The sequence below is a fragment of the Pteropus alecto genome, unplaced genomic scaffold (assembly GCF_000325575.1).
Source record: "Pteropus alecto unplaced genomic scaffold, ASM32557v1 scaffold224, whole genome shotgun sequence".
NCBI classification, from domain to species: Eukaryota; Metazoa; Chordata; class Mammalia; order Chiroptera; family Pteropodidae; genus Pteropus; species Pteropus alecto.
This window is the reverse complement of record NW_006436289.1, coordinates 4448718-4471964: the sequence shown is the minus strand read 5'-3', so window position 1 is coordinate 4471964 and position 23247 is coordinate 4448718. Positions and strand designations below refer to the sequence as shown.

The 23247-nt window shown below is 48.3% G+C and overlaps 1 protein-coding gene across 1 annotated transcript in view; it reads left to right on the top strand.

The window, feature by feature from the left end:
- The window catches only part of NCAM1 (neural cell adhesion molecule 1), a 289389-nt gene extending 285542 nt beyond the window's left edge, over positions 1-3847 (top strand). The window contains exons 19-20 of the mRNA XM_006912806.2: positions 569-746; positions 3406-3847. Coding sequence (XP_006912868.1) covers positions 569-746; positions 3406-3485 — 258 coding nt within the window. The 3' untranslated portion in view covers positions 3486-3847. The remainder of the gene's footprint in view (positions 1-568; positions 747-3405) is intronic.
- The last annotated feature ends 19400 nt before the right edge of the window (positions 3848-23247 follow it).

The window sequence follows — 23247 nt, the reverse complement described above, 5'->3', positions numbered from 1 at the left end:
GCTTGTTGTTGAGATACAAGGAGAAAATGTGTGGAAAGCCTTTAGTGCAGTGCCCGCCTGGCACATAGTAAGTGCTCAATAAATGATAGTTTTTATTGTTAATAAAACTGGATTCTATGCAGTATTCCTATGTCAGGGATGTGAGTTATATACCTAGTGTGAGCGACGTTCTGAAATAGGACAAGAAACATATTTATTACTTTTCTAGGATGAATGTATGCATATATGCCCAGCATTCCAGAGTGTAGCTTGGGGGATGGATGGGGCTGGTGCTTGAATTCCTATATGCCCTGAAGGTGATGCGACATTGAAGAGTCGACCCCACGCCACACTGGCACCTGCTACTGTTTGTATTTGTGAACATGTAAGGTTGACCTCCTGACCTGTGTAATCCTTAGGGTTTTTCAGGCTGGTAAAGAGTAAACACCATGTCCTATCATGGGTTTTTATTTTTAATATTTTGCACCAAGTTACTGACTTTCTTAAGTTCTTCTTAGCTGGTCTTGCCAGTGTTTTTTTCTAATGCTTCCTGGTGTCTTGTGTCCCTCCTGCCGGTTTCTCCCAGAAGCTCTCCTCCGAGTGGAAACCAGAGATCAGGCTCCCGTCTGGCAGTGACCATGTCATGCTCAAGTCCCTGGACTGGAATGCTGAGTATGAGGTCTACGTGGTGGCTGAGAACCAGCAGGGGAAGTCCAAGGCGGCTCATTTTGTGTTCAGGACCTCGGCCCAGCCCACAGCCATCCCAGGTATGAGTGCCTCTGCTTTCTGTGAGTTTCCCGCTTTGAATTAATGCACAAGTGCTGCACCTCCTAATGTGCCTGAACAGCCCCTGACAACTTGCTTGCTTCCAGCCATTCTCATGATTGGTTGACCATGCGAAGCTTAGTCTTGCTTTGTACCTATCTGTGCAGTGAGTTGAGATGTACCGGACTCCCAGGAAGGCTTGGCCAGGCATCCTGGGGCAAAGGTCCTGTGTCATTTGGCCTTGAAGGACTGATGCTGAACCAGTCCTTTGGACCCTTCAGATGGGAAAAGCCCAATTTCCAGCTAAGGTTTGAAAGCTGGTTGAGTAAGGATCTTTTCTGAGACCTTATCTGCCATCTGCCATTTCAGACAAGGACCATATAACTGTTTTTAAGCGCTTTCTATCTGATGCTTGCTTACCTGCACAACCATGGTTCAAATATCTTCTCTGTGGGGACCCCAAGAGAAGGAAGACATGGTGCCTAGTTATTTAAAAATCCCTTCTGCCAAGGGCCTCTCAAATGAAACAAAGAATAAATTGAGCCACTTAAAACAGAATAAATGGAGAAAGTAGATGCTGAAATATCTCATCCATGAAAGACAATCCAGTCTGCTACAAATCATGATGGGAGCAGTTCTCTTCAGAGATGCAGGTCCATCTCTAGGGATGCAGGACCAATGCAATCATGGGAATAAAGTGAGAGTTCTGCTTTCTGGCCCAGCTACCTTGCTGGTGATGGCCCATCTTCTCATTTACCAAATTCCTCAGAGCAGAAAGAGATCTTCAGCATCACTCTGCTTTTCCAGACCAACCAAATGCCAACCACAGGCAGGAGAGGCAGGCATAGAACATAGCTACAGCCTGTTGGAGAGGGCCCCATAAACTCTCTGTCATGTTCAGGTACAAGAGGAAGGTGGCCCCATAAACTCTCTGTCATGTTCAGGTACGAGAGGAAGGTGTTCGGATCTCCTGGTGGTCTAGGTCTGGCCCCTATCACGCTTGTCCTGTTTATAGCGTTTTCCCAGTCTCCCTGCTCAGTTGTCACAATTGCTCCTCTCACTGGGAGAGAGGCCAGAAAGGATGTGGGCTGCCCACTACACGGGGCAATACGTGTGAAAGTAGGTTATTCAGGTAGCAACAAAATGATATCAGCGTGTGGTTCCCTGTGGTTGGTTGTGCATGGATGTATGTGTCTGACAGACGTATGGGGCCTCCAGGAACTGGCAGGTGGGTCTTCAGCCATAGATCAGAAGCATCAATTTGTCCTACCCTCTACATCGTCAGGGAGGCCCCTTAACACATGCTGGGGTGGGTATGTCTCCGCAAGCACTGGTCAAATGGTCCGTGCCGAAGGCAAGGCACCTACCTGAGTGTGGCTACAAGAAATGTCCTCACTACTGCTTAATGATGCCCATATGGAGGTGGCCCCGCCATCCTCTGCTCCTTCCTCCTTTGCATACTTTGGTCAGTTTTTCCTTGTAATCAACAGTCTGGTCTGAGTGTTTAGATCTGCTCGGCCTTTATGGAACACTGAGGACCTGAGGCGTGAGAAGCTTGAGTAACCCTGTGCAGCATGACAGATTCCTGATGGCATTTGTTTCCTGGGTTAAGACCCGATAGACAGGTGGCTTGCACATGCTGCGTTTACATGCTGGGTTCTGCCAGCAGCATCAGCTTCTGGGGTTGGAGAAGCTGGGGTCAGTGTGCGTCAGATACAGAAATTCTGGAAAGACCTCGTCTTCCGGAGCCCTGCCCACAGGAGATGTCGGAGTCCTTCTTATTAATCATCCAGGAGCCCAGTTAACCCAGAGAGGGTTGGAGGGGCTGCTCGCCTCACTCCTGAGGGTTCTGGGGCTCTTCTGTGTGGGTCTTAGAGGAGGTGGCTCTCTGCTGCGTTGGACTTTGCCGGCCATTGCGTTTGGACCTGAGGATGAAACCTCTGAATTACAAGATGTACATTCGTGGTGGTGTTCAGTGATTGGCAGGGTGGTAGAAGGTGAGGGGACAGAACTAGATTGTCTTTAATAGCACTGTGGGTGGGAGGATTGTGCAATAAGAAAAAGAGTTTAATTCATAATTAAAAAGCTGGCCCCCATCCTTGCGCACAGTTTGCTACACATAGTGCAGCGATCAAATGCATCTCCACCACTACATGTAAAAAGCTCTAGTGACTAGAAGGCTCTGGGTAGGCTCGTTGCCCATATCTGAGAGACCTCACCTTGGTCAAAGATAACACTCATTTAATCAAACCCCTTATATTTTACTGTGGAGGCTTCTGTTCTCTCACTTTAATTTCATTTGCTCGCTGACCCCCTAACCCCCAAATTCACCCTGCTGTGCTGCTTCTGGCCTTGCTGAGCTTCGGAACTGGCCTGATGGTGGTAATACCGCACTGAACTCTTCTCTAACCTTTGTCAGTTTAATTTACTAAGTTGAATTAACCTTTGATTCTTGCATTTTCTGTATTTGACCTAATTTTTTTTTCTTTTTATCTATTTTTTTCTCTGTTTCTGTCTCTGCCTTCTCTTTCCTTCTCCCCCTCCCCTCCCTGTGTCTGTCGTCACACATATCACCTTGGACGTCACTGGGACATCCCCACTGCCACCTTTGTTTTTAAACAACCACATTCTCTCTGGGGACCCATTGCTTGGCGCCTGCAGCGACCTTGGGAGGCTCCTCTGCGTCCTACACCTTTGTCTCATTGCTTTTCTCTGCAGTGACTCTTCTTTTGCTCTGTTAGGAACTTAAGAACATGAAAAAATTAAATTTGCTTAAAAGCCCAGTTCCTATGAGCCTCCTTTGGAAGGACAAGTCAGGACCGCCACAGCTGTGCCACCACGCACTCTGTGGAAGAGGAAGGTTTGGCAATTGGAAAAAGCTGGACCTCCAGACATTTTACCATTTACATATACTTTTGTGCCACTTCATAAGGTGTTTACCCCTCTCTTAGTGGCAATGCAAAATATTTTGGAGCTTTTTTCTTTAAACAGTATTAAAAAAAAAAAAAAACATTATGCTAGGTTTACAGAGATGTTTCTGCATATCTGCTACTTGTTGCATCTTATGTTCTTACCTGAAAATGATGTAGCAGAGGAAGATTTCTGAGTACCCCTAAAGCTTGAATCAGCTTGTTAAAATCACCACATGCCCCCATTCTAACTCCATGCTCCTCCTCTGCCCCTCAACACATAGTTGGCTTTGCCTGCATTTCAGCGCCCATGGTAAGGGAGCCAGACCACTGTGATTCACCTGAGCATTTTGCTGACATAATGGCAAATTAATTCACTCTGTTGCCCCCGCAGCAGAAGAAATTGAATTTGTCGAGTATTTACTGGGGCTGACCAAACATTCTGGGAGTCACTTTGGCCTGGTATTATAACCAGCACCCTATGCTGGCTCTGTGAATAGGGCCAACCTGTGATGTGCCTAACACCTGCCGGCTTCATGAGATGCGTGTCTCCCAGATGGGGCGATACCTGCCTCAAGGCTGCAGATTAGCACAAAGCCTCATGTCTTGGAGACTGTGGTTCAGTAGCGACCCACATTATCGCATAAGTCAGTCTCCCAGGTTGGAAGCATCCACTGTGAGCCAGCCATAAGCCTTGAGCCCTCCCCATACATGCTCACAGGGCTGAGGGAGGGGACAGGCCACTCCTGGACCGGAGTGTTGATGAATTGGGACTCAGTCAGCCTGTCATATTTTCCAAAAGCCCCAAGCTCCCTATTGGTCAGTGGCTTTAGTGACATTTTTAAAACTGGTGAAAGCCAGCTGCTCCTCTCTGCTGTTGGGAATAACCTCCCCATGGGCCCAGGAGGGGAAGTAGTGGGTGTTTGCAAAAGTCCCACATGGAGACTCCGAGTGAGTCCTGCTCAGTGACATCGATGTGTGTGCCTAGGGATGGAGCTTCTACTGAATAAAAACTCCCTCCCTCCATTGTGGTCACATCATTCCACATATCTCATCTCTGAGCATCTCCACAGAAGTCTGATTTTTGTTCTCTTTGGTCTCTTTATTTTTTAGTTCTGTTGTTATTTTTTGATGTTCAAAGACTAGACTTTCCTTTTGGGAATCCAAGTGATCCCATGGTTTGCAAGGCAGAGTTGCCCATGTCCTCATCACTCATAGTTTAGAGACTCCTGTGCAGAAGTCAGAAGCCAAATGCTGCCCAACAGCTCAGGCAGGATACTGCCTCTGGCCTCAGCCCCAGCTGCCTCTAGCCCCATTTCAAACCTCTCTCTCTGGGATCCCTGACCTCCCCTTGCACCTGGGCAGCAGAACCGGCGTGGTTCTTAGGCACGAGGCAGAGCGTTGAGAGGCACATGGTGCCTCTGGGCCTGGTGTGAGAATCCCAGGTCAGTTAGCAAGATCTATAAAGAGGGTTATAGAGGGAGAGATGAGACCTCACGCAGATGACCTGTCACTGTTCTCCTGGCTCCTGGCATGCTCTTGATATCATCTTGGGCAGAAGTCACATGTTCACCCAGGAACACTGATCTCAGGGGTCTGCCTCCCCAGATCCCAGTACCACCCACAGGTGAGGGACAGTGTCATTGTTTCTGAAGGGACTCTTTGGAGATCTAGCCCAAAGTGAGGGGAGGCCTTACAAGGCCCTGTCTCTTCATCACATCCTGGAGACAGGCAGGCCTCAGCTGAAGCAACTTTGGAGTCGTGGCAGTGGCCGCATATAGGCAGGCCCGGGGTTTGTAATCGATGCCTTTCAGGAGACCCCATGAGGACACACCCACTCCTACTGAACACTGAGCTTTTGGTTATGGCTGCGGTCCCAGCCCTGCCAGAACCCTTAAGACATTGGCGCTCAGAGAGCCCCACAGGAGTGAGTGCTCACCGCCTAGCTCCACGCCCTGCCTCCGCACCCTGTATCTGCGCTGCCTGCTGCCCACGCCCCACACACCACAGGGTGTCTCTGCATACTTGGGGGATATTTATACGGCAGGTTTGGATCACGTTTTTGTACTAATAAGAATGATAACATTGTTGTGTAGATAATCAGCAAGGCCTTTATGAAGTTTACATCTTTGCATTATTAAAGGAAATAACAGTTCATGTGAACTCTCCAGCGTGTTTTGATTTTATTTGATAAGTTGTGTGTCCTACAAAGTGTCAAAAGTCCTTTCCCTCCACCCCACGTGGACCTGGATAAATTTGATTATCCCAGAGTGCCTTTTAAATTGCACCCCAAACTCGTAGCCTGCTGAGTGGAGTGATAGCAAAGGAAATGCTTTCCTTCCCCTAGGAGGAGCCATGCATTTATCTCAGCTGAGCCGAGAGCTGTTTGGGTCACTGGCTCCTTGGCCTTTCCTAGGCCCAGCAGGCAGAGGGAGGGGAAAGTGTCTTTGCAGAGCCAGGAGGTGGTCACTTTGGTGTCAGGGGCACACTCTGGGTCACCAGATAATAACTCTGTAGCAAGGTCTCCCGATTTCACAGCTCCCTTTAAAATGCTCTAATGGAGGCCTTACGGAGTGACCTTGTGATAGACCGAATCTGAGAGAAAGTTCTCGTTGGCAAACCCTGTTCTGTTTATAATCACACTTGATTGGACACTACCTACAGGCCCCCGAGTCCAGCCTTCTGGTTAGCAGATTCCTGGCAGGAACGAGCAGATGCATCAGCGGTTTGTGAGCGAACCAGAACCCCAGCCCAATGGTACTGAGGGTCGTGGGCTGGAGGGGGCATTTCTGCTGCACCAAGATCCTGTAGCAAAATGACTTGCGACCACCCAGGCATCTGTAAACGTGAGACCCATATTCCCATTTTGAGACACTTAAGAAAGCAGGCATAGGTAGGTCTCAGTCTGAGAGCAAGCCAGTTCAGTGCCAATCTCTCCCACGCCAGGAACCACGGATGGCTAGCCCTGGCTTTGTACCCTCACTGTGCAGGTCAGCTCCTCCCACAGAGGTCATGGAGGAACTGCTCCCAAGAAGCGCTCTCTGCATGCAGGTCGTGACCGTCAGGGGAGGTCAGGAGGAAGATTGTGCAAACATAGATCCCGGGATTTTTTTTTCTTTTTCCTTTTGTAAAATGTTACCTACGATGCAGGAGATGACCTTTTTCCCAGGTTCCATTTACTAAACAATTCTAGAACAATCACCAAGAGATAATGAATGTGAGTTTGACTTGAATACCCTTTCATCTGTATCCTGGCAGTTCCCTATTTATGCTTTTTGTGAAAGCTACATACACTCTTCCTCCAGCTTGAGGAGCACCTAACCTCTTCTAGGAGCCTAGGCTCTGTGTGGTGAATTGGGTGGTCCCTTTTCCTTTGGGAGTAGTCTCTGCTTTCTCTTCAACCATCTAGTGCAGGGGTCCTCAACACCCGGGCCACAGACTGGTACTGGTCCATGGCCTGTTAGGAACCGGACCACACAGCAGCAGGTGAGCGGCAGGTGACCAAGCAAAGCTTCATCTGTATTTACAGCTGCTCCTCAGCACCAGCATCACCACCTCAGCTCCACCTCAGGTCATCAGGCATTAGATTCTCCTAGGAGCCCTGGTCCCTGGTGCCAAAAGGTTAGGGACTGCTAATCTAGTACATCAGTTAGGTCAAGGCCCCCAGGTGGGACTCTGCAACTCATCCTCGGTGGTGAGGATGCCGCTTATTGTAATAAGCAGGGAGGAGAAGAGCTAGAAACAGTGGTCTTCCAACTCTAGTAGACATAAGGATCACCTTGGGTGCTCGATCAAATCCTGATTCCTGAGCTCACCCCCAGAGATTCTGATCTGGTGGAACTGGGGAGCCCCAGAATCTAAAGTTTTAACAAAGCATCCCAGGGATTCTGCTGCAGGTGGAAAAACATTACTCTGAGGTGTTTATTTTTCTTGTAAAAATAAAATCACGAGAATCAATGAATAAAGATGGGACCTACTGATGAAGACTGTTTTAGTCTTCCAGGAAAAAGCCCTTCTCAGTCTGCACCCTGGAGGAGATTGACATTAGGGAGTTTGTACCATATCCTGGGTACTGTAGGATGTCAATGTGCAAAGACAGGCTCTTATGGTCGAAGAGGACTTGAAGACATCTTATATGCCAGGCCCTGCCCAGTGCAAGAACCTTGTCTAGAGCATGGCAATATTCCTACCAAGGGGTGTCTAGCCTCTGCTTGAATGCCTCCAGTAGCAGGGAGCTCACCCACCAAAGCAGGTCACACCATATTTACTTAGGTTTGTATGCTAGTTCTTCCTCAGAGCTGAAATCTGCCTCCCACCCCTCATTCTCCATCCACTGGTGAAACCAAATAAGACTACTCTTCCTTCTCATAACACATCTGTAAATATCTGGCGACAGCATTCTCCTCTCCAGGCTAAGCACCTGTTCATTTGTTCGACAAATGTTCTTTGAACATTTCCTATGAGTTGGGTTGTTCTACATGCTGGGGAGACATAAGACAGACAAGATACTTGCTAGGACATTCTAGAAGATGCAGCCAGATTAAAAAAAACATGTAAATGAACAGAAAATGGCAGATGGTGGTAACAAAAGACTAAATCAAGTAATGTGGTAGATCTGGAGTAGAAGTACCTGAGTAGATAAGAGATGGGAGATGGGGTGACATTTGAATTGAGGTTTGCAGGACAACGAAGAGCCACCTATGAGGTGATGAGGATGGAGCATTCCAGATGTGGGATCAGCAGGCCCTGAGGTGGAACTGGCCGGGTGCGTCCAGCAAATAAGACAAAGGCTCAACCCATTGGAGCGCAGGGATGGGGTGTGGGGTCAGTGCCATGAGTTGCGATGGTTGGAAGAAGAGGAGAGTCCACAACACAGGTAGGGCCTTTGGGCCAGAGAATTTGAATTTTATATCAAGTGAAAGGGGAGACTACTACCCTGCTTTTTGCTTTATGCCAGTCACACTCTTTTGCCTCTCGGCCCTCCCCCTGAACGTGCTGTCATGTTGGCCTTCAGAACCAGGATGGCCCTCCAGCTAGGTCTTCTGAGCCCAGAGCACAAGCTGGACAACTTCTACTGACTCTCACATACAGAACAGCTTCCCAGTAGTTTATTGTCCCTCTTCAGAGATGTAATTAGTTCCCTAAAACCATATTTAGGTATAAAGCTCAGAGTGCAGAGTTAGTGCCGTTGAGTCCCAAAATATGACCATTCTCCCCCCACAAAAGTGCTTTAGACCCCTTCTTCAGGAAGTAGGTAGGCACTTAACACCTCTTGGATACTGATGTCAGGAAACTGTGAGGGTTTCTAGCCCAGTGTCAGGGGATGGAGAGAAAGCCCAAGGACGATTATTTCTTCCCTATTAAAGAATTCTGTAATGTGTGAGGACAGGGGGTAATGGAGTGATGGGTAATGGGTAACAGCTTTGTTCTGCTTTAGTGATCTGCTAGGAGAAGGACACACTCTAGCTGACTGCAGGGACCATGGCCAGTTTCCTGCTGCCACATCCCAGAGACAAGGTGACCAGAGCTTCAGACCTTCCTGAGAAACAGGCTGGGATCTTCAGGGCAGGTTTGAAAGGGACCAGCCAGAGAGCTTGAGGAAGAAAGTCTTGGAAGCAAGACCAAGATCCCAAAGGGGCCAAAAGTATTTGAGAACTCGAGGGTCTTCTCCAGCGGGGGGCCTGGAGTGCTAAGAATTAGGTTGCAAGTGGTCATCTCTGTCACGCTAGGCTGGTAGCAGCCTGTACCCCGAATGGTCGTTTGAAATAAAGACGAGCAGAGTGGGGCTGCTGCTGGTTGCAGGGCCTGAGCAGGGACCCCTAAGGCAGACAGAGGTAGGCACTTAACACCTCTTAGATACCGATGTCAGGAAACTGTGAGGGTTTCTAGCCCAGTGTCAGGGGATGGAGAGAAAGCCCAAGGACGATTATTTCTTCCCTATTAAAGAATTCTGTAATGTGTGAGGACAGGGGGTAATGGAGTGATGGGTAATGGGTAACAGCTTTGTTCTGCTTTAGTGATCTGCTAGGAGAAGGACACACTCTAGCTGACTGCAGGGACCATGGCCAGTTTCCTGCTACCACATCCCAGAGACAAGGTGACCAGAGCTTCAGACCTTCCTGAGAAACAGGCTGGGATCTTCAGGGCAGGTTTGAAAGGGACCAGCCAGAGAGCTTGAGGAAGAAAGTCTTGGAAGCAAGACCAAGATCCCAAAGGGGCCAAAAGTATTTGAGAACTCGAGGGTCTTCTCCAGCGGGGGGCCTGGAGTGCTAAGAATTAGGTTGCAAGTGGTCATCTCTGTCACGCTAGGCTGGTAGCAGCCTGTACCCCGAATGGTCGTTTGAAATAAAGACGAGCAGAGTGGGGCTGCTGCTGGTTGCAGGGCCTGAGCAGGGACCCCTAAGGCAGACAGAGGAGAACCCCCTACCCAGAACACAGACTACATAGAGAAAAGAAGAATGCATGGCCCATCCATGGCTCCCATCACCTTGAGTCACACGTTCCTTCCATTGTCCGGCATGGTATGCATTGGCAGGCCACCGGGCCTGGCCTGGCCCTCCGCAAAGGCATAGTGAGACCCAGGTGTGGCCACGGATCCTGCTTGCAGTCAACAGATTTGGGTGATCCCAGTGGGTCCTAAGGACCCGAGAAGCTTCAGACAAGGTCTGGTGGTGGGATGCGCCTACAGTTCTGGAACCCTCTCCTCTAAGAAGATGAAAAGCAGAGCAGAAGTGCCCCTGTTTCAGTCTGGGGTCATTGTTTCCACACTGGCTTAGAGGTAGGGCTCGGCACAGGCTCTTCTTTCTGCAGCGTGACTGCTTGTCACCCAGATGCTGGTGGGAATCACCTAGTGGTCACAAAGTCCACTTCAAACAAATAACATCAACCATGAGGGGGCCCTCGAGAGCTGAGCATGGGATCCTTCTGTGATACCATCAATGGCCCAGGGCCTTGGGATATTTTAGGTAGACACCAAGGGAGTAAGACAAGTTGAGTGATTCACAGTGAGCCCAGCCAAGCTGGGGATGCCAGGAGCTACTTGAATGTGAGAATGTGCCTGTCTGTGGTGGGCATTCGTCCTGAGTATGAGCGAGCCTGTCCATGTGGGTGTGTATCTCTGGGTGAGTCTGCTGGCTTTCCTGAAGTCTATTCCAAACATGCCTGAGCTCCCAGAGGGTGAGTATCCCCAGACCTTTCTCCTTGCCCACCAGGCCGAGGGAGGCCTTCATGTCTCCAAAGTAACGGCTTCATTCGTCTTCCCGGGTGCAGTGCAGAAGAATAAACCATGAAGCTATTGTGGCCCAATGCCCAATGCTCCAGGGTCCTCTGGAGCTGTCCCTAACGAGGGGAGACTTGGGTAGTATATCGGGCATCCTGTTGTGATTGAAGTCGCCATAAGTCCAAAGGAAGCCCTGAGAACCCCCCGCTGTCCCAGTTGGGACCATGTCCCTAACTGCTCCCAGAAGCCGCAGCCTAGCCTGAAACCAGTGAGTGCTTCCTGTCTGTTCCCAGGGCTTGTTGGGGATACAGCTGAGGGTGGTGGGTCTGGGAGAGGCTCAAAGTTGAGAGCAGAGATGGAAACCCCGTTCGCAGTCCCCAGTCTCATCCTAACTTGTGGGTGCCTCATGCCCTGACCCCTGGTCTGTGAGATAAGGCTGCCATCCCTCCCTCTTGAAGATAATAAAGAGACTCTGTTGTCTCTACACGTATGACACCAGAGAAGGTGTCACTCTGAACACAAACGCCATGGCTTTGTTCTGTGGGCCCTACCCAACCCTTGGGCTATTGTTCTGCAGGGTCCAGGGTTCTGCATCTCAGAGTGTTAACCACGAGCCATCCCTCTTTCTCCCTCCCACTCAAGCTAATGGCAGCCCCACTGCAGGCCTAGGCACTGGGGCCATCGTGGGCATCCTCATTGTCATCTTCGTCCTGCTCCTGGTGGTTGTCGACATCACCTGCTACTTCCTGAACAAGTGTGGCCTGCTCATGTGCATCGCCGTCAACCTGTGTGGAAAGGCTGGGCCCGGAGCCAAAGGCAAAGACATGGAGGAAGGCAAAGCTGCCTTCTCGTGAGTACAGACCTGCCACTGCCGAGGTCTGGGCCCTGCCCCAGCCCAGGGGCCTAGCAGCTGAGCTACCTCAGTTTTCCCACTTGGAAATCTTGAGGGGAAGCAGCATTAGAGAAATGCTTCTCAAAGCCTGGTCTCTGGGATCCCTGTTTGAAAAGCAAACTCTTGGGCTCTACCCCATATTAGCAGAATTTCATGGAAGTTTGAAAATCCCTGCCTAGGTGAAAGTGAGGGAAATTTTCAGAGCTAAGCCTGGAGGAGCCGGACTGGAATGGAGGGGTCAGCATTTGAGAGACACACTTGCCTTGCTGTGATTCATTCATTCACACATCACTCAACAAGCATTTATTGGAAAGCTACTATGGGCAAGGCAGTGTCCCCAGCCACTAAGGTACAGTGTAGAACAAAACAGATAAAAATTCCTGGAGCTGACAATCCAGATGCTATCTGCTCCAACATCTCTGGAGAAACAGATCCTGAGCCAGTTAGCAGAAGTCTTCGTAGACTGTCCCTGGGTGGGGCTGAGCTGGAGCAAGGCAAGAAGGGACAGAGCAAGGAAATAAGTTGTTTAGCACCACTACATACCAGGAACTGTATATGCATATACATATATGTATATATAGGGACATATACATGTACATACTTGCACGTATATAAATATAAATTATTTGAGCATTTATCTGTGCCAGTAACTGTGCTAAGCACTTTACATTCATTATCTCAATTAAAGTCATAACAGCTGGGTGAAGTAGTTACTATTATTTGCCCCATTTTACAGATGAGAAAATGGAGACAGGGGTGAGCAAATTAGATGCTTGAAGTCCCACAGCTAGCAAGAGTGGGGACTGAGGACGAAGCACTTGGGTCTGGCTCTAGATGCCCACCTGCCCGCCTTGAGCCAAACCTAGGTGCCTGAGCCGTAGCTAGCTTCCCTGGGAGCCCTCCTCTCCCCCAGCTCCTGGGATTGAACCAGCCAAACTCTCTTTGCAGGAAAGATGAATCCAAGGAGTGTATTGTGCGAACCGAGTTTTTTTCCCCAAACCATGACGGAGGGAAGCACACAGAGCCCAACGAGACCACACCATTGACAGAGCCCGAGTACGTAGCAGGGGATGGGGGCTGGTACCTCCTCAGTAGAGCCCCGCACCCACCTTATCACCCTGCCCACACCTCCCATGCTGCCCACCCACAGCTCCTGGCCAAACGTTGCAGGCCAGGATTTTCTGGAGCCCTTGGCCAGAAACGCCTTGGCTAAGAAATGCTTGACCCCACTCTTCCTAGAGAGAAAGCATTCTTGGTTCCATTAGTGTGGCTGAGAGTACCCTTAAAGTGCTATTTGCATAAGTGGGATCCCTGGACCCTGACCCCAAGTCTCTCACACACACACACACATCCTGGAAATGACTTAAGGGGGTGACACTTCATTGAGAGAAGCTACGCTTTGAGAGACTTAGCAAATTCTGTTTGGGGTGTCCAAGAATTCTAGGGTTTTCTGCATTCTTCCTAAAAGGGTGAGAGAAGTTGGGGACCTGGTGAAGCTCCCTGGGTCTCCTGTTCTCAAAAGCCTCAGGAACCCTCAGTGAGAAACCATGTCTGGCTGTGGTTGTAATGACTGCCTGGCTTTCATGGGTGCAATGCGTGTGAAGGGAATGGAGTTTAATGGAAGAACGAAACCTGTGGCTGGAGAACCTATGGTTCTTAGGGGCCGTTTGGAACCTATGGTTCTTAGGGGCTGTTCCTGACTTTCCCCATCACTGTCTGTGGAGCCCTGCAGAGCAGCTGGGCTCCAATTCCTCGGGGACTTAGGACGCCTGCTGTGGTGGACACTGAATGGAAGCCTCTCCCTGAGCCAAGAGGCAGGCAGGGATCGGAAAGTCCCTGACCGTGTACAGGGAAGGGAGCCCTGAATCCAAGGGAGCAAGGGAGGGAGTCAAGGGAGCAAAGGCCAGCAGGTCCCTATTAGACTGACTGCCTCATTCTCTGTCGTTTCCTGTCTCTTCTGCCCGCCTGGGCATGTACTTCCTCTCGCGTCCTCGTTTCTCTGTGGGCCTGTGTCCATGCCTGTGCATAATTGCATGTCTTGCCCATGCCCCGCTCCTTGGATTCAGCCCTTCCCCCTGCTTCTCTGTCTCGTCTCAGCTTCATTGTCTATTCTCTTCTACTTCCTGTCCTCCCCACAGGCTGCCTGCTGACACCACAGCCACTGTCGAGGACATGCTGCCTTCTGTCACCACCGTCACCGCTAACTCTGACACTATCACCGAAACCTTTGCCACTGCTCAGAACAGCCCCACCAGTGAGACCACCACCCTGACCTCCAGTATTGCCCCCCCAGCCACGGCCACACCTGACTCAAACTCTGTGCCCGCCAGCCAGGCCACCCCTTCCAAGGGGCCCGGTGTCACCACCTCCTCCCCACCCCCAGCTTCAGCCCCCAAGGTGGCCCCCCTCGTTGACCTGAGCGACACCCCGACCTCAGCCCCTGCCGCCAGCAATTTGTCTTCTAGTGTCTTGGCTAACCAGGGGGCTGTGCTCAGCCCAAGCGCCCCTGCCAGTGTGGGAGAGGCCTCCAAGGCCCCTCCAGTGAGCAAGCCAGCCCCTACGCCAGCCCCTGCCTCAGCCGGGGCAGCCAGTCCCCTAGCAGCAGCGGCCGCCCCTGCCACAGAAGCCCCCCAGGCCAAGCAGGAGGCTGCTAGCACCAAAGGCCCGGACCCTGAGCCCACCCAGCCCAGCGCCGTGAAGAGCCCAAGCGAGGCAGCCACGGCCCTCACTAGCCCGAAGAGTGAGGCTGCCTCCGTCAGCGCCACAAATCCTGCCCAGGGCGAGGACTTTAAAATGGACGAAGGGAACTTCAAGACCCCAGATATTGACCTTGCAAAGGATGTTTTTGCAGCCCTGGGCTCTCCTGCTCCCGCCGCTGGGGCCAGTGGACAAGCCCCTGAGCTTGCTCCTTCCACTGCAGACAGCTCTGTTTCGCCTGCACCAGCAAAGACCGAGTACGGCCTCTCTTTGTCTGCTGTTGTCGGGTTGTGTCCCGTGGTGGTGTGCGTTTGTGCTGTGCTTTGTCCTCCCTGTTAGATGTGTTCTCAGCCTAATCCAGGGCTTCTCTGAGGCAACTGTCAACCAAAGGGCTGGGATGAGGCAGAGAGAGTCAGGGGGCGGGGGGGCGGAGGCAGAGAGTAGGTCCCGGCAAGCAGCCTCCCACTCACTAATTAGGCCATGTTAATTATGTTTTATTCTCATCCTCCTAGCAGTGGTGTCTGTTTTCCCCGGGGGAGCCGTTGCGGTCGGGCCACTGATGAGCATAGATTGGGAAGTGAACTAAGGAGAACAAAGTGTCCTTATTGGCCACCCTGGGGCCCACAGGCAGTCAGTGTGTTATCCGGTGTCAGGCTGTGTCCCTACAAGAATAGCACTGTTATGCAGGAAGCAAAGAGGCAGACCTGTGTGGGGAGAGGATGCAGTCCAGAAGGCCGCAGCACACTCCCACCCAGATGCCCACACACCTCCACCTGCTCTCTCTTCTCCCACCCCCGGGTGGCTGGGAAGACTCAGTTCCCAAGTTCAAGGGAAGCCTCTTACGTTTAAAAGTTTCTTAAATGTGACACAGCGAAGTTGAATGAAGCAGCAACAGCTGGGGCTGGGTTCTGAGCCTGCCCCAGTGTGTCCTTAGACCAGACTCTGGGTCCTGGGACTGACTGAGGCAGAGTCAGACCTGAGGCTCCTGCCAGATGAGCGGTGGTGCTGCCACCAAGAACTGCACGGGGACCCTCCCCAGGAGCCGTGGATCTCAGTCAGGAAGGGAAAGGACTCCAGTAGATCCGCCTAGTCAACCCAAATCAGCTCCCCCACTCTAGCCTCTCACCAGCCTCCCAGGGAAAGCTGCCTTAGGAACAAAGAGCATTTTCTCACCCTGCCCAGGCAAGCCACAGAGATGTTACCACAAAATACAGAACACAAGGCGGGACGATGTGGGGACAGGCAAGAATAGGTGGTTTGCAGAAGGGGCCCCTGGAGTCAGTACTGGGGAGCCCAGCCCAGCACACCTCATTTATACCAAGCCGAGCTGCTGCTACTGCAGCCCATCAGGGTGAGGGAGAGCTGCGTCTGCTACCCGTTCCTCCACCCCCAGTAAAGACCGAGACCCTGGCATCAGATTAGGGCTGGAATGGAAAGGTCTCATTCCTCAGATTCAGTGGCTCTCAACTTTGGCTGCACATTTAGAACCACGTGGGTGTTTTTAAAAGTCACCATGTCCAGACCAATTGAATCAGGATTTCTGGAGTACGGCCCCAGCATCAGTGATTTTTAGAGCTCCCAGGTGATTCCAGTAATGCAGCTGAGGTTGGAAGCCACTGTGCTACTGGGAGCCCCTCCCGCGGGACTGGCTGAAGGCGGGGTGGGGGTTACTGCAGACAGTGGTCTCAGTGCTATTTTCCCGATTCTTTTCAGGAAAGGCCCTGCAGAAGCAAAGTCAGAATGCCAGGAGACAGAAACGAAGCCAGCGCCAGCCGAAGTCAAGACGGTCCCCAACGACGCCACACAAACAAAGGAGAATGAGAGCAAAGCATGATGGGTGACGAGAGATGAGCAAAGATCAAAATAAAAAGTGACACAACAGCTTCACCAGAGCATTTCCAATATCTCACACACAGACACACATACACACGACACACACACACACACACACACACCTCATTCCTCTAGTGTCTTTTGCCTTTAAAAAAAAAGCTAAACATAAACATGGGATCTCCTTTTTGTAGGTTTATAGAAAGGGTTCCTTTGTTGCACACTCACTTGTAAGAAAATGAAACAAAAAGGTTAAACCCACAGCCAAACTAGGACACTCCGTTCCCTGAAACCATTTAAAAATCAAACAAAAGGACCCCAAATTAAGAATGTAGGAAGCTCAGAAAGAAAATCTAGGTTTAGGAAGACCGCACTTGGTGTTGCCCAATTGGCACAGACCAGTTTCAGAGAAATACTTCCAGGCACTAAGACTAACCGAATGAACAAAGTCCAAGTTTATTTTTATACTTTCAGTCGAGTTTGAACTCTGTAAAACCTCATAAATAAGTTATAATTTCTGTTCACTTTGTATTTGTTCAGTATGCAAAGTGTGTCACCCTTTCTAGCTGAATTCAATTCCCACGTAGACTCTTGTTTTGTAGGAAGAATGCCAAATTGCAGCTTCTGGGGGGTAGATCTCAATTTGCAGTATTCGGATTTCTTTTACTTTCCTTTCCTTTTCTTCTTTTTTTCCCCTTCCTGCCAACTTTGTTTTCCAGTGTTTACAAGTTGACAAATGTTTGACTTCGATTGTGTTTAAAGGTCCATGTAAACTAACTGCCTTTTTTTTTTTCTTTTTTTAAGTTACAAATACTGCCTAGGGGTGGGTAAGATCATGACAGGCTTGTTTGAGCACAGGACAACTGTACACGGTATGATGGTTCACAGTGGCGCTTCCCCCATTCCGATTTGACATTTTTGCCTGTGACCAACTCAGGTGAAAATCTGTCTCTTGAAAATCCATCTTCTTCCGGGATGGTTTTGCTTTTTGGTTCTCAGTTCTTTTCGTGTTTCCTTGGGGGTTAGACCACTTCCGATTAGCCACCACCCGCCTGTATCTGTGAAAAAGGATCTGCTCCCCAGGCGCCTGCGTCTTTCCTGGATCTGAGGGATTCCTTAGGCTTTGTCGAATGAAACAGAAAAGATTGTATAGTTGGGGCTGGTCTTGGTGAACACACGTTTTTACCCCAAACATCCCCTTTTTGTAGAAAGCCAAATAAAATATATCCATACAATTTCCTTTTGGGCCCAGAATCTAGATTCGAGCGGAAGAGCATGTGTGCTTCAGGGAATTAGTGTCTTTTTTTGGAAATCTGTTGAAGTAAAGTAACATCGGCCTTCTGTTCACTTAGGCAGCATTTGTAGAAACAAAAGAAGAAAAAAAAAAACCAACCTGCTGTCTGGAGTCATAACACAACTTTCCTGGATTGGAAACCAAGTGGGGGGAAAAAATACAGAAACTTTAAGGGGAATGGGAGGGGGGAGAAGGGAAAAGCCAGCCCTTTGTATAGAAATTTTGCTTTTTTTGTTTCTCATTCTACTTTAGAACTGCAAGCTTGTGCACTGTGGATGCGTGAATATTTTAGTGTGAAACGTGTTTTTGTCATAGTATTGAAATAAAACTTCAACATAGTTTGGTTGTGGAAGGTATAGCAGATAGTTCAGAAAAAAAAAATATTCAGGAAATAAAATAACTCAAAAGGAATTGAAGCCTTTGAATAAAGAAAAGAAATAAAAATGATTATGATGATGATGACGCTAAGTAAACAGAATTCAGGACTCAGCGTACACTCCTTTCCTAAGGTCCAAACAGCAAGAGGTGAAGGTGGCGAGACTGCCCCTGAGTCCGTTCTGTGGGCCGCACTTCCCAAGGTTCTGACACTTCTGCAGTCTGATCAGTGGCGATATGCTAGATTATAATTTCAAACTGTGAAAAAAATAATGGTCTTGTCATTTGCTAAATGTGGGGTTGTTTTGCATTTTCTCAGCTCCTGGGGATGGAAATGGAGGATCCCAATATACACCGCTCTGGCCCCTTGGATTCTAGGGCTTGCACAAATCTGTGGTTCAAATGCACAGGCCCTTAGGAACAAGAACCATGAAGACAGTTCCTAGAGCACACAGCAGAAAGGGAGCTCCTGGGTGTCTGAGACAGGAGGACCCAGCAGGGAGCGGTGGGCTCTTCCTATCACCAGGTTGTCAGTGAGATCAGTTCCTCATCTTGTGATGTTGACGGCTTTGACCTCCTAGGCCAGGCCCACACTGTACCTCATGAAGACTGTGCATTTCATTCCGAGTGGTTGTGGTTAGGCAAACTGATTTTGGTTCTGATGGTTAGGAAGAGAAAGAGGTATAGTCGACCCTCAGATAACCTGGCCCAGGGTGGCTGACTGCCCCCCTCCGCCCAGAAACCTGGCTCCACCATTAGCTGGAACCCAAGACTCTGCCCACCTTCTGGTCTGCCTCTCTCCCGTTATACATAGATTTGTCTCTGCATGCGTGAGCTTTCCTTTCCTCGAAAAAAAGATAATAAAACAGAGTAACGCTTTCTCTGAAATCAAAGAGGGAGTCACTTTATTTTCAAGATGTTCTATCTTTTATGTTAAGAGATAAAAGCTTATAGTTTTCCTTTTTTAATTTTTAGAAGGAGGGATCAACTCTACCAGTTTCCGATGTCTATGTGTCTATATGTGTATGTGCCGTACATATGTATTCACATAAATGCCGGCATGGCCAAGTTCTGCAGGGGGGGCACTCAGGTGCCGCGCATGGGGTCTCCAGATCCTGAAGGGCCGTAGTGTATATAGTGCAGCTTTTGAAGTGGAACTCTATTTTCACACTTTTTTATGGAGCCTTCCAAGTCCCAGGTTTTCACTCTAGGCTGTCTGTCTGGATGGTGGTTTTCAGACCTCCATTGACATCCCTACCCAGCATTCCCAACTTCGGGGGCCTTCTCTCTTGTTATAAACTTTTTACCAAGTGAAACATCAAGACCACCTTTGTTTCCATTCTCACTGGTGTAAATACTGAGTACTAACTGAGAATTTTGACTTTGCATTCTGTCAGAATACTTGTGTTCAATAAAAATTGAAAGAAAAAAAAAGAGCTGTCATGGTCGAGCTGAATTTTATTTCGATTCTGTGAGAGTCTGTCATGTGAATCAAATGTGGAGGTGCCTGTGGTATTTTTTTTTTGACCTTGTGCGCAGGGTCAGTTAAACCCCGTGTCTTGAGTTCATGTTGCCTAAATGATGGTTTCTAATTTTTTCTCTCAGGTTAATAGAGGAGTTCTTGTTTAGAAGGACCAGATAACAGATTCAAAAAGATTTCATGCAAACCCTGATTCTGCAACTTTCTTGTTGACTTTGGAAGAGTTACTTAATCTCCCCAGGACTCAGTTCCCTCTTTTGACAAACTGGAAATACTAAACTAATAGAGTTGAGTGAATAGGCTAGTGAATGAAGCAATGCATATGAAAGCCAAGTGTAGCTCTTTCTTGGCATGTAGCCCGTATTCAACAAATGGGAGTAAGTGCTGTTGGCATCCCAGATGTGTGATAGCATCCAACCCAGTTGGAAATAACAATCTACACCTGAGCTCCAAAGTTCTGACCTGAGGTAGATGCTTGAGGCTTATTCTGGACATATGATGCCTCTCCTTATCACATATCCCACAGTGAGGGATATAAACCGATGACTTAGAGCCTCGGCACTTTCAGCCCCTGAAATTTAAAGACTGAGCTAGTCAAGGCGGAGAAAACTTGGCCTCAGCTCAGAATTCCCTTGGATGCTACTGTCCGGCTGCGTTTGGGAAGAAGCAGCCAATTCTTCCCAACTGTGTAGTAAACTGTGAATTCTGAATTTCTGGAAAAGGCCAGGCCACAGGACCAGGACAAGAGCAAGGAGAGTGAGGCTTCTAGGGACCAAAATGTCAGGAGGTCCCATCTCAGGGCCGGACCCTGCACCTGCATGAGTTTGAGCGACCTCTCCTTTTTGTGTCCTATATGCTTCACCTTAGTCGTGCCCGGGGTAGTGGAGCCTTCCCCTGCGGTGACATCTGCACCATTCCCAGGATTTGTTCTTTCACTGGCCCTAAGGCCTTTTCTAATGACACAGAGCCATATGCATCTATGTGATTTCCTGTGCCACAAATTTCCAGCTGCATAGGGGTGGAGAAGTGATAAAGAAAAACACATGGCTTATCAACATTTGGAGAACTCATGCAATGACAGCCTTCTTCATTAATCCATGAAGGCTTGCTTCCAGAGCTTTCCTCCTTTAGGCTAGTCTCTCCTCAGATTCACTCAGTGGGTATTTATCGAACGTCTCCAAGGTGCTCAGGATGTAGCAGCGAACAAAACAGCTCTCTCTAGAGGAATGTTCATTCGAGTGTAATTCACTGCGATGGTCAGTAGGCCTTCTCACCATTATCCCAATTCTCCTTTCTCTCCTTCCAGGCATATGAGAGGATTATACTTCTTTGATCACTTAAAGTAAGCATGCATAGCCACATGACTTAACTTTGGTCAATGGACTATGAGAAGCATAGTGCATGTCACTTCTAGACAGAGACTTTCATAGCCAGTGTATCTTACTATGGCCCTCTTCCCCACCACAGCAATCAACAATGCTGCAGGTGGTGGAAGTGCCTTCACCCGGGCCCACAGTGAGGGATGAAGCAGATGACCCATGATGGACGTGGAGCATATGCATGCAGGATAAACCAGTGGTGGTCTGGTAAGTGTTTTAACAACCAGTTCTCCAAGGGGGAACAGAAGGAGGATGTATGCATATAGGGTGTGTGTGCGTGCGTGTGTGTGTGTGTGTGTGTGTGTTTATTATAAACTTTACTGATATAAAGAACACAATTTATAAATAATAAAATATATAGCACTCATTGAAATTCCGTATATCCAGTCGATACAGAATGCTTTGGTTCATTTTTGCTGAAGTCTTGTATCCATAATCAACCTGTGGTTGCAATTGATGAATGCATGTAGCTCCAATGTAAATATTGTTTAATATATTCATTTATGTTAAATAGTAAGATAAAAGCGGAACGATGAAGATGTATGTGTCAGAACTTCACTCGTTCATCAATGGTGTGAGGGACCACTTTGCTGAACTAGATGTATGTTTTTCAATATAGAATACTGCCTCAATTTTTTGTGCTATTCACAGTGTAACGGCTGAAGTCATGGCACATTTTAAAAATTAATCTGCATATAAATATTTTCTCCATCACTTTCTTAAGTCTGGACAAACACACACCAAAAACACAAACAATCAGACCCTGATTTGTAACACTTACTGATCTCAACAGTATGTAAATATTACCATTATAGCTGATTTCAACATTTCACTGGATGAGAAGTTAAGTAGAGGTGCACAGTAGCACATCATTATATAATATTTACACCATACAAATAAAAGAGAAATAAATAACCTCAAACACAGAGATAATGGTAATATGTAGTAATAATAAACTAATACACGTTAATAGTAAAATACAGTAAATTAACAGGAGTGATGCATTTTGAGTATTGCCTTCATATTAAATACAATTTTGTTCATTGTAAGTTTATGTAATTAAACTTTTAATAGTGACTGTGCTTAAGTGGCTCACAAATTTCCTGAAATTTTAACAATTGGCTCTCTTGAGCCAGTACAAGCACTGTACAACCCTTTACATTATAAGCCACTTTACCACTTTACCTCTGGCTAAATCAGAGTGAGAAATGCTTTGGATAACAGTAAATCTAGGTGAGTGGGGAGGTCAGAGTACTCTTCTCTGAAAAGGTGACATTTGAGTATTGACCTGGAAGTAAGGGACTAAACCATGACAATGTCTGAATGAAGATAGCTCAGGCAGAGAGAACAGCATATGCAAAGGTACTGAAGGGAAAGCCAGCAAGACTAGATAATGGGTTGGATGTGGCCTTGAGAGAAGCATCCAGGAGGACTTTCCAATTTGGGGCTGAACAATTGAAAGAATGTAGTTGCCATTTACTTTCTAACAGGAGCAAAGGAAAAGCATATTCGGGGGTTGCAGGATTTGGTTCTGGACACCTTAAATACCTGTGAACACTCTAATGAATATTTTGAACGGGCTGAAGATCAAGAAATCCAATCTGGAGACCCGTGTAGGAACTATCAGCATAAAGTTTGTGTTTAAAATCCTGGCACTTGATGAGATCATCAAGGAAATTAATATAGATCAAGAAGAGGAGAGAATAAGCAAGGAACCCAGAAAAGAAAACTCACAGGCAGCTCTGTGTCAAGGGAAAAAAAATGAATAACTCTATCTGGCATTTAGACAGTGACATTTATAAAGTGAGAGGAACATGCCTACACCAACAAGATGAAAGACCATCTGATTCCAGGCTGTCACTGCCATGCACAGACTCCTGACTATGCCCCTCATCGGTGAAGACCTTGGCTTTTGGTTCATGATCCTCCTCTCCCCTATTTTCCACCATCACCCTGGGTGACTTCAGTGTTTTACGTGGAAAACCCCTTCAGCATACAGGTCCCTCAACTTGACATTCCCATCTCCAGTAAAGTTGTCCTTCTTTCTGCTTAAGCCACCACATGTCTTGACCAACCCACGGACCTGATCATCACCCTGCCATCCAGCCTGAATCAGATTTTCAGATTCTCCATTCTCCAACACTTCCTTTGACCCATCCGGCTCTCCCACTCAGCTACTCCCCATAGATCTCCCCTTTGTCCTTGCTGAGGCCTCTGCTTATTAATCCCAGATTTTTCCCTGTGTGCCACATCCTCCTTTCATCTTCCTACATATCCAGCTTTGATTCTGTGGTCCAGCACGCCAACCACTCACTCACCAATATCAAAAGCTTTCTTGCCTTGGTGTTCTCATTTTGCATCTGTCTTGTAAAACTCTAGCCCTGGGAAATCATCTGGCTGCAATCTCTTTGCTCGCATCTGGACAGTT